Below are 13293 nucleotides of genomic sequence, written 5' to 3' on the forward strand. Positions count from 1 at the left end.
AAATCAACCTGTATTACTCTTGATTCTACTCACAGAATCTAGGCTTTCAGATGTCACAATTGGGAAGGAGGTGTGAAGATCGTCTCAGAAGAATCTGCTGGTTTGCTTCCTGTCCATTCCTAAACTTGCCATGCTAGCTCAAGGCTTCCGCACCTCCTCTGCAGTTTCAGCAGCAGCCACCCAGCCTGCACCCTCACTTCTAGTCTCTACCCACTTGCAACTGGGAAATATTTCTAAAACATCATTTTCATCCTGTCCCTGCTTTTTCTGCTCAAAAATCTACAAACATCTACAGTGGTGTCAGAACTTGGGTGGGACCACATGCAGGATACAGTGAAGAGGGGCAGCCAGAAAGAATGTGGCCAGGCTGGGGCAAGGAGCCCTGAGGGGAGTTACCACCAGTGTCCAAAGGGGTCTGCACTGAGTGTGGGCCAGAGGTGGGACTCAAGGGAGTAAGGGGCCTCAGTCCACCAGGGGGAGGGGAGGCAGTTCCCGGGTCATGCAGGTGTTCAGAGCCAGGCTTCTGGATGATTCCTGTTTGAACAGAGACCAACCAGGTCTCTGTTCAAAGCCAGCCAGGCAGAGAGGCCCTACGCAGGCAGGCTTGGCTTCAGGCCAGAGTTGAGGTTAGTGGAAGAATGGTGTGCTCGGCCAGAAATAGAGACAGAAGCAGGGCTGGTCAGGTTCTGCATCCTGCAGAACTGGTGGAGACAAGGATTCAGGGAATACCTTTCCCCACTTGGCCTCCCGGGTAGGCACTGGCTCAAGGAATGACCAGCGCTGGGCCTGCAGGGACCGGGGACCTTCCAAGCAGGGGAGGAGAAATGACTCATTTAAGCATTTAGAACCCTCCAGACCAGTGTTATGCAATAGAACCTTTTGCAGTAATAGAAAAATGGTGCCACGTGTGGCTATTAAACACTTGAAGTGTGGCTGGTAGGACTGAAAAGCTGAATTTTAAATTTTGCTTAGCTTTAATTTTAATGGAAGTGGCCATACATGCCTAGTGGCTACTGTGTTAGACAGGGCAAATCTAGAGCCTGGCCCCGACTGACTTATCCACGTAACATCCAAAAAGTCACCCCCGTTCCTGTCCAAACCCAACAGGCCAATGGTGATGTTCTCTGCCACATACGGGCTTCTTTGGCCACCTCACCATCACTGCTGCTGCCCTTACTATGTGGATTTTTCTCCTTCTTTTTCACCTGTTCAAGTCCTGCCTGTCCTATCTGAGTGAGTGTGAGCCCATGTGCTCCCAAAGCCTTCTGTAAGAGCCCAGCTCGCACTGCCAGTCCCCATCATTGCTACCTGAAACATTTGGTCTGTCCTGCAGGTTCCAGAACATCATAGTGTTCTGGCATCTCTCTCATTAGCAAAGCGTTGGAAACGTCCTTTATCAACTCAAAAGTCTCACTTATCTCCCCACCACCATGAACCTCTGCCCTTCCACTTGAGCTTCTTTCTGCAATGAGGTTGCCAACTTGCCATCCCCTGAATACTTACACTGGAGCTTCTGGGCCTTAAGACAGATGTTGCAAGTCTTGAAGATCCTTAGCCCTCCCTGCCAGACTCGTCACTTACCCAGATTCTTAGGTCCAAACTGCCCTGGTATTGCTGTGCTCCCACCCCTACAGCCTACACATCCATAGACCTTTCCCTCATCTCTCTTCTTTCTTCTTCCATCTCTCATTCCATTCTTTCCCCTACTTTTAGGGCCCCATTCTCAGTTTCAAAGACTACTAGGAGAAAACCCCAAACTTGTGTTACCTTTTTACATAGAGCAATTTAGATTTTCTGGTCAGCACTTTCTCCTTTCCAGCCTGGCCTTGACCCTTTCCCTTCACAACCAAAACAGGTTCATTCAATGTGTCTAGTAAACACTTGACGATCTGTGCCCTGAGAGGTATTCCCAGCGATGGTCCGAGTTTCAAGTGTGGGCAGTTTTTCCTTCCTGCCCCATACAGTATGGGATCCCAGAGGGCAAGGACAGTACTTCATGCCCTTCACATCCCCCAGAGCGCCTAGTAAAGTGCTGGATACACGGATATGTGCAAGGAATCGTTGTTGAGTTGAATTTGTCTGAATTAGAGAGAGGAATCAAAGGCCACTCCTCTGGCGGCAAGGCTGCAGAAAGCCTTGAGAAAATGAAAAGGAAAGTTGGTTTGGGGAAGGGGGAGTGGAAACAAAGGATGAAGTTGGCAAAAATAATGAAGTATTTCTTAAACTTCATAAAGGCCGTTATGTAAGTTACCTACAAATTTTTAAAACTGTAAAATTAATACATTGTATGGAAGGCAAACCTGTGGTACTTTTAAAAATACATGGCAGCCTCAAAGGAGTTTTATTCAAAAGAATGACACGCCATGAATGCGGTAGTTAAAACATGTGGGCAGCTGGGAGAGAATTAGAATGTGGAGAAAAATCACAAGGGAGGCATGTTGGCTATTCTGGGACTGCCTCCTAATGTAGAAGGAGCAAAATTATTAAACATGCTCATCTGCTGGGATGAGCTCTGCATTTTAGCATCTACAAGAAATCTAGAGAAAGTATTTGGGACAGCATGATTGCAAGTCCTTATTGTGAAGTGGAGTTAATAACTGAAGAATTGGTTATTACCAAGTGACCTTCCTTATCAAGGTCTGTGAGAGTTCCAGAGTTTTACGTTTCCCATTCTCTTTCATTTCAGATACACATTTTTCTACAGTGGTATCGTGAGTGATGTTCACGTGACTGAGCGTCCAGCCAGAGTGGGCATCCTGCTGGACTACAGCAACCAGAGACTTATCTTCATCAACGCGGAGAGCGGCCAGTTGCTCTTCCTCATCAGGCACAGGTTTAATGAGGGTGTCCACCCTGCCTTTGCCCTGGAGAAACCTGGAAAATGTACTTTGCACCTGGGGATAGAGCCCCCGGATTCTGTAAGGCACAAGTGATCCTTGGCTTTCAGGATTTACAAGAGCAGTGATTTAAATTTGGGGGTGGGGGGTCTGCTGTTCATTCCTCTGGGTGCTATACATTATTCAAAAAGCCTCCCACACATTTGCACTAATGATGGCTGCACGCGTAGCTATCAGCACGTGAGCGAAATCCACAAGAAAACCTTGACTTTACAGAGCAGTGTATGAGTAAACAGAATGAAAACAACAACCTCCACTCCTTAGTTTATATGAGTTTGAGTTCTTTCCTAAATTAAAAGGTCTGCACTTGAGTTGGGAACCAAAAAAGAGAAGTGGACTTGCATCTGTTTTACTGATAAAGGAAGTTCTCTGATGGACGGGTCAGAGTGAAGGAAGGTTGTGCTGGTAAGACATCTTCTCTGACGAAGACACATGGACGCCTTCCACAAAATGTCACCTCGCTGCACTAAAGGATGATAATCCTAATCATTAGAGAAAGTGTTTTAGCTGATTTAAATGTATAATGAACTCTTTTGTAATAATGTATACTGTAGAACATGAGTCTCTCCTCCCTAAAATTTTAAATGTAGAAAAGTGCTATGTATTAGAAATTTCCATTTGTTAAATAAATGGTTAGAGTCTATAAAACCAATCATGTTATGTGAACTTACTCCATGTAATTTACTGGTCTGGCATCTCTGGAGCAGGACAAACTGCAGAGTAAAACTCATCACACTTCAGTACGGTGCACTACTATTGGTTTTCCCGTGAGAATTTTACACACACAAACACTTTGAAATCTAATCACTCTCAGACCATAGTTACAGTCAATTAACAGAAGCTGGGAATCTATTTTTACTAAAACTAAGTGGTCATTTTAAGATATTATACTGAATCCCTGAAAATCTTTCTAAAATATGTGTGCAAAGTGGATAAATCTAGAATGTATGTCGAGATGATTGTGCTTGTCTTCTCTAATGTAAATGTGTTGATCATACTTGTAGTTTTTAAAAAACACTTTACAACTTGAATTCAGATGTTTTCTTTCTTTTTTCTTTTCTTTTGAGATGGAGCCTCGCTCTGTCACCCAGGCTGGAGTACAGCGGCATGATTTTGCCTCACTGCAACCTCCGCCTCCCAGGTTCAACCGATTCTCGTGCCTCAGCCTCCTGAGTAGCTGGGACTACAGGCATGCGCCGCTACAACTGGCTTTTATATTTTCTTTTTTAGTAGAGCTGGGGTTTTGCCATGTTGGCCAGGATGGTCTTGAACTCCTGATCTCAGTTGGTCTGCCCGCCTCGGCCTCCCAAAGTGCTGGGATTACAGGCGTGAGCCATCGTACCCGGCCCAGATGTTTTCTTGAATTGAGAAAAAATATCCTCCTTTCTGAGTATATTCTAAAATCTCTTGTTTAATAGCTAGAAAATCCAAACTGGATCTGTAACTGCCTTACTAGAGCCCTTGGAGGCCATCACTGCCCTGATTGCAATTCCAGCAGTTGCTGGCAAGATGGAGTCTTGGTAAAACTGGAGAAGTAACTTGCTGCTTTGCAGAGAATGTTAGCTTCACTTTTTCAATCCCTGAACATGTTATCCTCAGGTTCTGACTGCTCAGCCACCCATGGTCATTATTACTGGCTGTTTTTTTGTTTTGGTTTGGTTTTTTGTTTGTTTGTTTGTTTTTGGTGTGAATGTGTAACCACATGAATCTTAGAATTTGTCTCAGTTTGGGTTCCTCCAAAAGTAGAACAAGTTCAAGACTCAGTGCCTGTTGTTTACCTAGGAGGTGATTCCAGGAAGAACATTTGTGGAAGTGGGTGAAGTCACTAAAGGACATGTGTTATGAGTGGGTTATTACCATTGTGGGCAGCTGGGCTCTCCCGTGCTGGAGGACCCTCTGGAAACCACACAGAATGTGCCAGAAGCTGGCACTGAATTCCTGTCCAACCCCTCTTGTTGAAGGTGGACTGCAGTCATTCCCATCCCCCACCTTTCCAAGCTGCATTTCCTGGTCCTGAGAAAGCCCTCATCAAGAGTTAATGAGAAATCCAGACACCTGAGAAGGTATGTCGAAAACTGTTTAACACAACTGCGCATGCACCCTCCCTAGCCGGGGGTGAAGGGGACCAAGTGCCAGCAGCATCTGCCATCAGGTTGGAAGCAGTTCTGGTATAAAGGAGAAAACCACCATGATGGGAAGAACTAGGTGTGAATTTTGATTGAGCCCCTAATAGATAATTGCTTCGGGCAGTTCAGATCCTATAGTTATGCCTTTTCTCAGGATGATTATAAACACCGGGTTAAATGAGCATGTGGAATGGCACAGCATTTGTAGTTTATATGACATGACAAAGGACTCCAGAAATCCTCTAAGTACAGCCCTCCACTCCCCAGTGAGTGACCCTCCTGTCTCCGACTCTGTGGCAAGGGGACGGTGAAAGGTAGGGCTCTGGGGTCAGGAGATCCATGTGTTAGTAGCTTCTGTCTGCCGAGTGATGGGAGATTTCTTGGTTGGTCCTTGGGCATTATTCTAGTACAGACAAGTAGAACTAAATCAATACGATTTCCACATTGTGTTAGAGAATTGTCAAGCAATGTTTTCTTCCTTGGCCCTTCTCTGATTTTCATTTCCCTTCCTTTTGTCCTTCCTCTTCATGTAACACAGAGCCTCAGAGGGAGGGAAGGAAGTCAGCAAATTTTGGTCAAAATTGCTCCCCTGGAAATCTGTCAGTGATGTTTATTAATTTAATAACAGGTACAGCACATGAATTCTCTCTTTTAGTCCTCATCAAAACCTTGCAGAATAAAAATTGTTGCCATTTTATAGCTGAGGAAACCAGTCTCAGAGCAGTTAAATAACTTAACCTTGTTCAGTCACAGCTGGCAGGTGGCAGAGTGCGGATTTAGATACAACTCAAATTCTGACGTAAGACTAGAATGATTATATTTTGCTTCATTCCTTACATAGATCATTTCCCCACATATATGTGGTGTGTGAGAATTGTGTGTGTGAACACACACGCATGCATATATAGACTTTCTCTTCCCCCCGGAACTGACTTCCTTCCTAAGCTTCTGTTTTGTTGTTGGTGCTGTCATAACTCTTGGAAGACATGGGGTTACTTTGATTTTTATTTCAATAGCAATGTGACCTTAATTCATGTATGCCCAGCATTATTTTCACATGGTTGTTTGAGAGTTCAGAAGAGTCTGTAACATTCTGTTTTTGGAGAAAATACTTTATCATACATGAAACACAATTCTGCTTCTAGAAGATATGGGGTCAAAATAGCTTGTGGGGAGAAAAATGAGGATTAACACTGGGGTCATTCTCTGTTTGCATACACACCTGGCAACATTAGATGGACGTATTCTTTGTTAAAGTCAGAAATATTTTTCTATTGGAGCAAACCAGAACTTGTTCTTCTTGTTTTTCTGGAGGTACTTCCTCAAAGTCCAACAGAATTAAAGTATTGTACCTCATCACACACACTTACTAATCCTTCTCATCCTCACTGTGCTCATTACCCATTAATCATCCCAAGTGTTGAGTTGCTGAAAGAACCCACAGTTTACACAGGACTCAGCCAGTTTACATTGATGGAACAGCTTTATGACAGGCAGAGGAAACAGTACAGCCACACACTTTCTCTTCCCCCTAGAAGGACAGGCTTGGAAAGGGATCCTGAGATCTCAGGCACAAGCCTCACTGACCTCCCACTACTGGGTTGCACAGTGTGCACATTGTCTCCAGGCCTCTAACTGCCAGCAGTGTATGTGCGTTGCAGCTTGATGCCAGGGAGCCCAACTTTTGTCTGTGGTGATGATGGTCTCTCATAGAAGGTGAGCTGGTCACAGATACTTTCTAGCTATGTGATAGGCATAACCTTTGAAACTCACTTTCCTCACTCCCGCAGGCTCCACCAAAACCAGGTGCAACATCAAGCCAATGATTATTACTAAACAGTGCTAACAGGCAGATACATCCTGCTGTGAAACAACTGATGGATCCATGATATAGAATGTCACTTATTGCCAATTAATAGATGCCATGGGCTGGACACAGGGCCTCACACCTATAATCCTTGCACTTTGGGAGGCTGAGGCAGGCTGATTGCTTGAGCCCAGGAGTTTGAGACCAGCCTGGGCAATGGGGTGAACCCTGTCTCTACTAAAAATACAAAAAATTAGCCAGGTATGGTAGCACTCACCTGCAGTGCCATGTTCGTGCCACTGCACTCCAGCCTGGGTGTCAGAATGAGACCCTCTTTCAAAAAAAAAAAAAAAAAAAAAAAGGATTCCATGTCATTTTCCAAACGTCAGTAACTCTCTGGATATGCAAATTGCCAATTAACATCAGGTGAAATTAACTCATGCTAAGCACTTCTTGGCTTGAATTCCTGAGCCCAGCTGCTAAGGGGTGTTTCAAGAATACTATTAGGAAGAGCTGAGTGCCTCTGCTGCCAATAGCCATCCTCTTTAGGTCCCTGATTTGGTGACTTCTAGGGCTAGGGTGTGAGTCCAGGCACATCCCTGAGCTGAGTGAAGTCGGAGCTGATTTCCACCCCCTCACAGTGCTCATGAGGGAACATATATCCTGAGCTGTTTCTAGAGCAGGAGATCAGTGCGTCTCACTTTCCTTTACTACCCTCAAAGTGTGCCTCTCTTTCATGTACCCCTGTTTTGGTGTAAGAGAACTCTCTTTCTATGCTGAACTTGTTTTTACTATTAATATCAGTAATTTCAGATCCCCAAGTAATATATGAACTTTATAATAGTTTGAGAATAGTTAAGAGAATGAGGACTATTTGGCTTGGAACAAAAACATCTTAGGGAAGGATACAGGAGGTCTTCGAAGATTTGAAGAGCTGTTACATGGAAGGAATTACCCTTATTTTGATTTTTCTACTAAGAGCAGTGGGTAGAAGTCCCACCGATGGGTAGAAGTCCCACCAATGGGTAGAAGTGGAGGAATTCAGTTGAAGAGAAGGAAGAACACCACCCATCAGTGACAGCTGGCTAAGGGGCGTGTTGCTTAGTGGGTTATGAGCACTCAGGCAGAACGATCAACTGTCTGGAATATCAAAGAGTGGATTCCTGCTTTGGGTTCTAGATTGATGGTATTTAAATTGTGTTTCTGGAGTACTGGGATTCCATGGAGGTGCCTGACGTTCAATGTGAGATCCAACAGGAAGGCCAAGTGGGCATAAATTCAAACCCCTATCTCATTTCATCATGGTAGCTCAATTTTTGTCTGTATTACACATTGGGTTCCATATTATAATTTATTTGATAAAAAGCCTTCTATGGTTAAATAATATTTGAAAACTAGATAACCACTGAGATTCAAGCCTGAATATTGTGACCCAGGGTGACCCCAAAGTCTACAAGTCCTCCATTCTTTCAGGGTCCCCTTTCTTTTACTATTTAAATACTGATGTGATGTTGACTGCAAGACATTCTGTTTCCTATCCCAAATTTCCAAGAATTCCTGTAAGCAATTACATTTTCCTGGTTAACACCTCTGACCTCCTGCTTCCAAATGCTCCTCCTCACCCCTAGCCATCTCATCATTACTTCTTAATGCTCCCCTAGTCGCATTTGGTCTGCATCATCCCAAAACATGGATATGGTGCTCCTTTGATTCCTTAAGGCAGTGCTAACACAAGGCTGCCATCATTAGTGGTTAACATGGATTTTGTTGAAGACTTGGGGTGACTGAGGGCAAGTTCTCGTATATAAAACTTCATACGTAAACATGAGGCTGGGTGGAAAACATCCAGCATTGTGAGGAGCCCCTTCTGATCTTCACCCCATTTTCCTGCCATGTTGAACAGACTAACTTCTCTTTATATTATTCTGTAAGTTTTAGCCTCTGTTCAAGCTTTGGTTTTTCAGAGCAGGCAATGAAATTAGAAAACACCAAACATAAAAACACCTCTCTTACCAGTATAGACATCTTTTATAATTTTATGAGAGCAAAATTTTGCACCCTTTATCTGTGTCTCTGCTATCCTTCCCAAGTGTTAGGCTTCTCTTTGCAGAACTAAAAGGCACATTAAAGCAATTCACCCAACCAAAGCACATTCCTCTCCCCAAGATGAATTTGGTCATTACCTATGAGGATGGTTTTAGAATCCCCTTAGCATCTCCCTTTTTGTGGTTTTCTGTAGAACTAGCCAATGATTGAAAATTCTTTTTCAACCTAACTGGACTTCATTTTGGGTTGCCCCAGTACCATGAAGGACTTTACTCTTTGAAGGATTTCAAGGAGAAGGGCCACCCGTCTGGGGTCAACATGCTACTTTAAGATTTTATAACTTAGTGGGAAGTGGGTAAAATAATTAAGAAAAAGAAAAAGTGGTGAAGGAGAAGCACCAATCATTCATTCAGCACATCTGTATTTGTGTTTACTATGGGTTGGGCACCATTTAGGCCTTAAGGAAATGGCAGTCATTAAATCAAACAAAATCCCTGCTCTCAGGGAGCCTGCGTTCTAGTGGAGGAAGACAGACAATAAATGCAGGTATAGTATGTCAGTGGGGAATCAGAACTAGGAAGGAAAATACATCAGAGAAGAGAATAAAGAGTAATAGGAAGTACCAGCTGGGCACAGTGGCTGACACGTGTAATTCCAGCACTTTGGGAGGCTGAGGTGGGAAAGTCACTTGAGGCCAGGAGTTTGAGACCAGCATGGGCAACATAGTGAGACCCTGTCTCTATAATAAAATAAAGTAAAATAAAAAATTTTTAAAAAGTAATAGCAGGTAGGGGGTGCTGTATATTTTAAGTATGATAAGAAAGTATCTCTGATAAGATAATATTTGGATAAAGAGCTAAACGAAGTGAGAGAGCAAGCCCTGTAGAGGTGTGTGAGGGAGGAGCATCCCATGCAGGAGGAATAGAAAGCATAGAGGTCTTGAGGAAGAAAGATGCGGGTGCATTAAAGGAAGAGCGAGGAGCCCAGTGGGGCTGCAGTGGAACAAGGGGGAGAGCATGGTAGTGGCTGCAGTCCAAGAGTAGCTGGGGACCAGTTCACAATGGCCTTGAAGGCCAAATAAGACCTTTCTGTTATATTCTGAGTGAGTTGGCAAGAAGTTATAGTTGCACTTTGGGAGGCCAAGGAGGGCAGATCACGAGGTCAGGAGATCGAGACCATCCTGGCTAACATGGTGAAACCCCGTCTCCACTAAAAACACAAAAAATTAGCCGGGCGCAGTGGCGGGTGCCTGTAGTCCCAGCTACTCGGGAGGCTGAGGCAGGAGAATGGGGTGAACCTGGGAGGCAGAGCTTGTAGTGAGCCGAGATTGCGCCACTGCACTCAAGCCTGGGTGACAGAGCGAGACTCCTTCTCAAAAAAAAAAAAAAAAAAAAAAAAGTTATAGTCATGAGGAGCAGATGCCATGGCAGTCAAAGAATTGGCTTTTCCAGTGTTTGAGTATCATGTTTTTCAATATCAAATAGGGGTTTTTATAAGGGCCCCCTGGGCTGGCCTTTTGACATTTTCAGCTTCTGCAGAGAAGCACTGAAAGGGCCCAGTGTGGGTGGGAGAGAACAGGCGTTCTTTGTCTCATTCTCAGCTCTGTCCAAGATCCCTGTGGCCCTGCTCACTTCCTGCTTTCAAGGGGAGCAGCTGCTGCTGACTGGTTGCTTTTAGGACCAGCCTAGAGCCAAACTGAGGGAAAAAAACCCCTGCTATTTTACCCGGGCTGACTTTGGGCTGAATTGAGTCTGTCCACTATGAAACGCTGGCAACCACCAAGAATGGAGAAAAATATAAGCACATTTGAATGTTTCATGTCTTTTTAACTGTGTGATTTTACAGTTACAGAGAAGATGAGATAATGACATAATCTAGGGAGGCTGTCTGGCCAAATAGGCCTCATATATGTGCATCTATGTGTGCATGTGAGTATGTTTATTTCATATGTGTGAGCATGTTTGTGTGTATCTATATGTATATGTGTGTGCACTCATGTGGGAAGGTAGAGGGGTGGAAAGAGGTAAATTATCATGACAATTCAGGGATGGTTTTCCCATTGAAGAGTCCAAAACTGGACTTGGGAGAGCTTTTAAAGGTTGTCAGATCCATGGTATTCAGTCACATTAATCAAGCTCACAAAAGACTAATTAATAATTCAGAAAGCCAATTGCTTAATTTATAGTGAGAGATCAAATTGCCAAGGGGACTGGGGAATGCATATCTGCTAGTCAGGGGATTCTCTGGCTAGGAGCCTGAGCTCCAAGACCTGCAGGCACCCACATTTGGGGCTGGGCTGCACACACTGCTTGAGGCTGCCTACCTGTCAAACTCCACATGCTCAAGAGAACAGAGGTGTCTTCACAAAGGAAGCCTGTGACAGTTAAAAGATTGTTTGGTGATCAAGGCAAGGCATGTGGATGGTGTGAATGGCCAACATGATTGAACTGCATGGCCGGCCATGTGGCTCAGATAGTTGGTTTTGCTGGTCGGAGTACTTTCTTCCTGCATCAGCACTGGGCTTCCCTGAGAAATCTTGGTACTTTTCTGGGGTCTATCTATTCAGTCTGACTTCTTACATTCACAATTCCTTAAAAAAAAAGATGTCTGAGGACTATTTCCCAGACTATAGTTTTCTTTTTTATTTAGTCAATTTTTGATTAGGTTTCTGGGCCCTCCCCCTCCTGCTTTTGATCTGAAAACTATTATGCCTGTTATGGTAACCCTTGTGGATGATAGAACTTCATTTATTATGTGAAGATCCTACTAACTTAACACTCAAAAGAAAATCATTCTTGCAAATGCATATGTCACATTTCACCATCTCCCATGGGTTGACTACAGGTGGGAGGAGGAGGACGTTTTCATTCAAGGATTTGGTGTAATTGATGAGAGAGAGCAGTTCAGAACCAGAACCACTTGAAGATCTGGGCTGAGACATGGCTGTGCTCCTTCATATCTATGTGTCTTCAGACAAACTGTCTGTCTTAGAGTCATCTAACTTAGCCTGTCTTAGAGTCATCATTGTAAAATAGAAATAATACTTGCTATGGTTTGAATGTGTTCTCTAAAGGTTGTATTAAAAACTGAATCCCCAATACAACAGTGTTCAAAGGTAAGACCTTTAAGAAGTGATTACGTCATGAGGGCTCTGGCCTCGTGAATGAAGTAATGTTATTATCTTGGGAGTGAGTTTGTCATTGTGAGAACAAGTTTAGTATGAAAGTGAGTTTGGCCCCCTTTTGCTCTCTCTTGTGAGCTCTTTTGCCTTTGTGCCTTCTGACATGGGATGATGCAGCAAGAAGGCCCTCACCAGATGTGAGCCCTCAATTTTGGACTTCCCAGCCTCCAGAACCAAGAGCTGAATGCCAATTGGCATTCAGAATGCCAATAATTTTAAATAATAATTAATAATAAATTTTTTTAATTATAAAGACTTACATAATTATAATTCTTTATAATTATATATAATAAATATATTATTTTATATATAAAAATTATATAATTTCTTTATTATAATTTAATTATAAATTACCCAGTTTCAGGTATCCTGTTATAGCAGCACAAAATGGACTAAGATAGGTGGTTCATTCAGACAACAAATATTTATCAATTACTAAGATGCCAGGCACTGCAGTAGGTACTAGGCATACAGAAGTGACCAAATTAAACAAACATTCCTGCCCTCAGGTAGCTTATGTTCTAGTGAGAGGAGCATACAATGAAGGAGATAAATACATAAACTGTTTAATATCAGAAAGTGACATATGATGTAAAGAAAAATAAAGCAGAAAAGTGCTGTTATGACAAGTAAATGAAAAAATTAATGTATGTAAAATCTTGGCAGACTGCCTGGCATAAAACAACAGCAAACATTTTAGCTGTTCTTACTAATTCAACTACAGTTATAGAGCTTGGTGTACCCCTCAGAATGGCACAATGTCCTCTCACATATCTCAGCATGTAGTTAGGCTACCCATGACCACTATATTCCCAATGAAAGTTGAATATTTTTCTATTTTTGCTCAGGGCAAAAATTCAGGAAAAGTATTTAGAACAACACATAAATTATCCTTAATTTCACCACTCAGAGATAACTGGTGTTAACATTTGATGTATATTTTCCCAAGCTCTTCTTTTTAATTTAGACACACACTACACGTTTTTAAAAATGCAAATAAACTCCCTGCTATCTAATCTGCTTTGGTCACTTAATGCTGTTATGAATATCTCATGTCAACAAGCACAGATTCACATCGCTATTCTCATGCCCAGATGTAGTCCACTGAAAAGATCAACCTTAAACCTTTCAACTGCTCCCTTACTGATTGACACATATCCAATTGACATTCCAAGTTTTCATTTCTATGAAAATGCTTTGGCTTTAAAGGCACCGACTCCACCATTTGACCCCAAG

General features: G+C 43.0%; 1 protein-coding gene across 1 annotated transcript in view; it reads left to right on the forward strand.

Moving 5' to 3' along the window:
- Positions 1 to 3549, forward strand: part of CMYA5 (cardiomyopathy associated 5) — a 103885-nt gene extending 100336 nt beyond the window's left edge. The window contains exon 13 of the mRNA XM_031666273.1: positions 2687 to 3549. Coding sequence (XP_031522133.1) covers positions 2687 to 2933 — 247 coding nt within the window. The 3' untranslated portion in view covers positions 2934 to 3549. The remainder of the gene's footprint in view (positions 1 to 2686) is intronic.
- The last annotated feature ends 9744 nt before the right edge of the window (positions 3550 to 13293 follow it).

This window comes from Papio anubis, chromosome 5 (assembly GCF_008728515.1).
Source record: "Papio anubis isolate 15944 chromosome 5, Panubis1.0, whole genome shotgun sequence".
Lineage (NCBI taxonomy): Eukaryota > Metazoa > Chordata > Mammalia > Primates > Cercopithecidae > Papio > Papio anubis.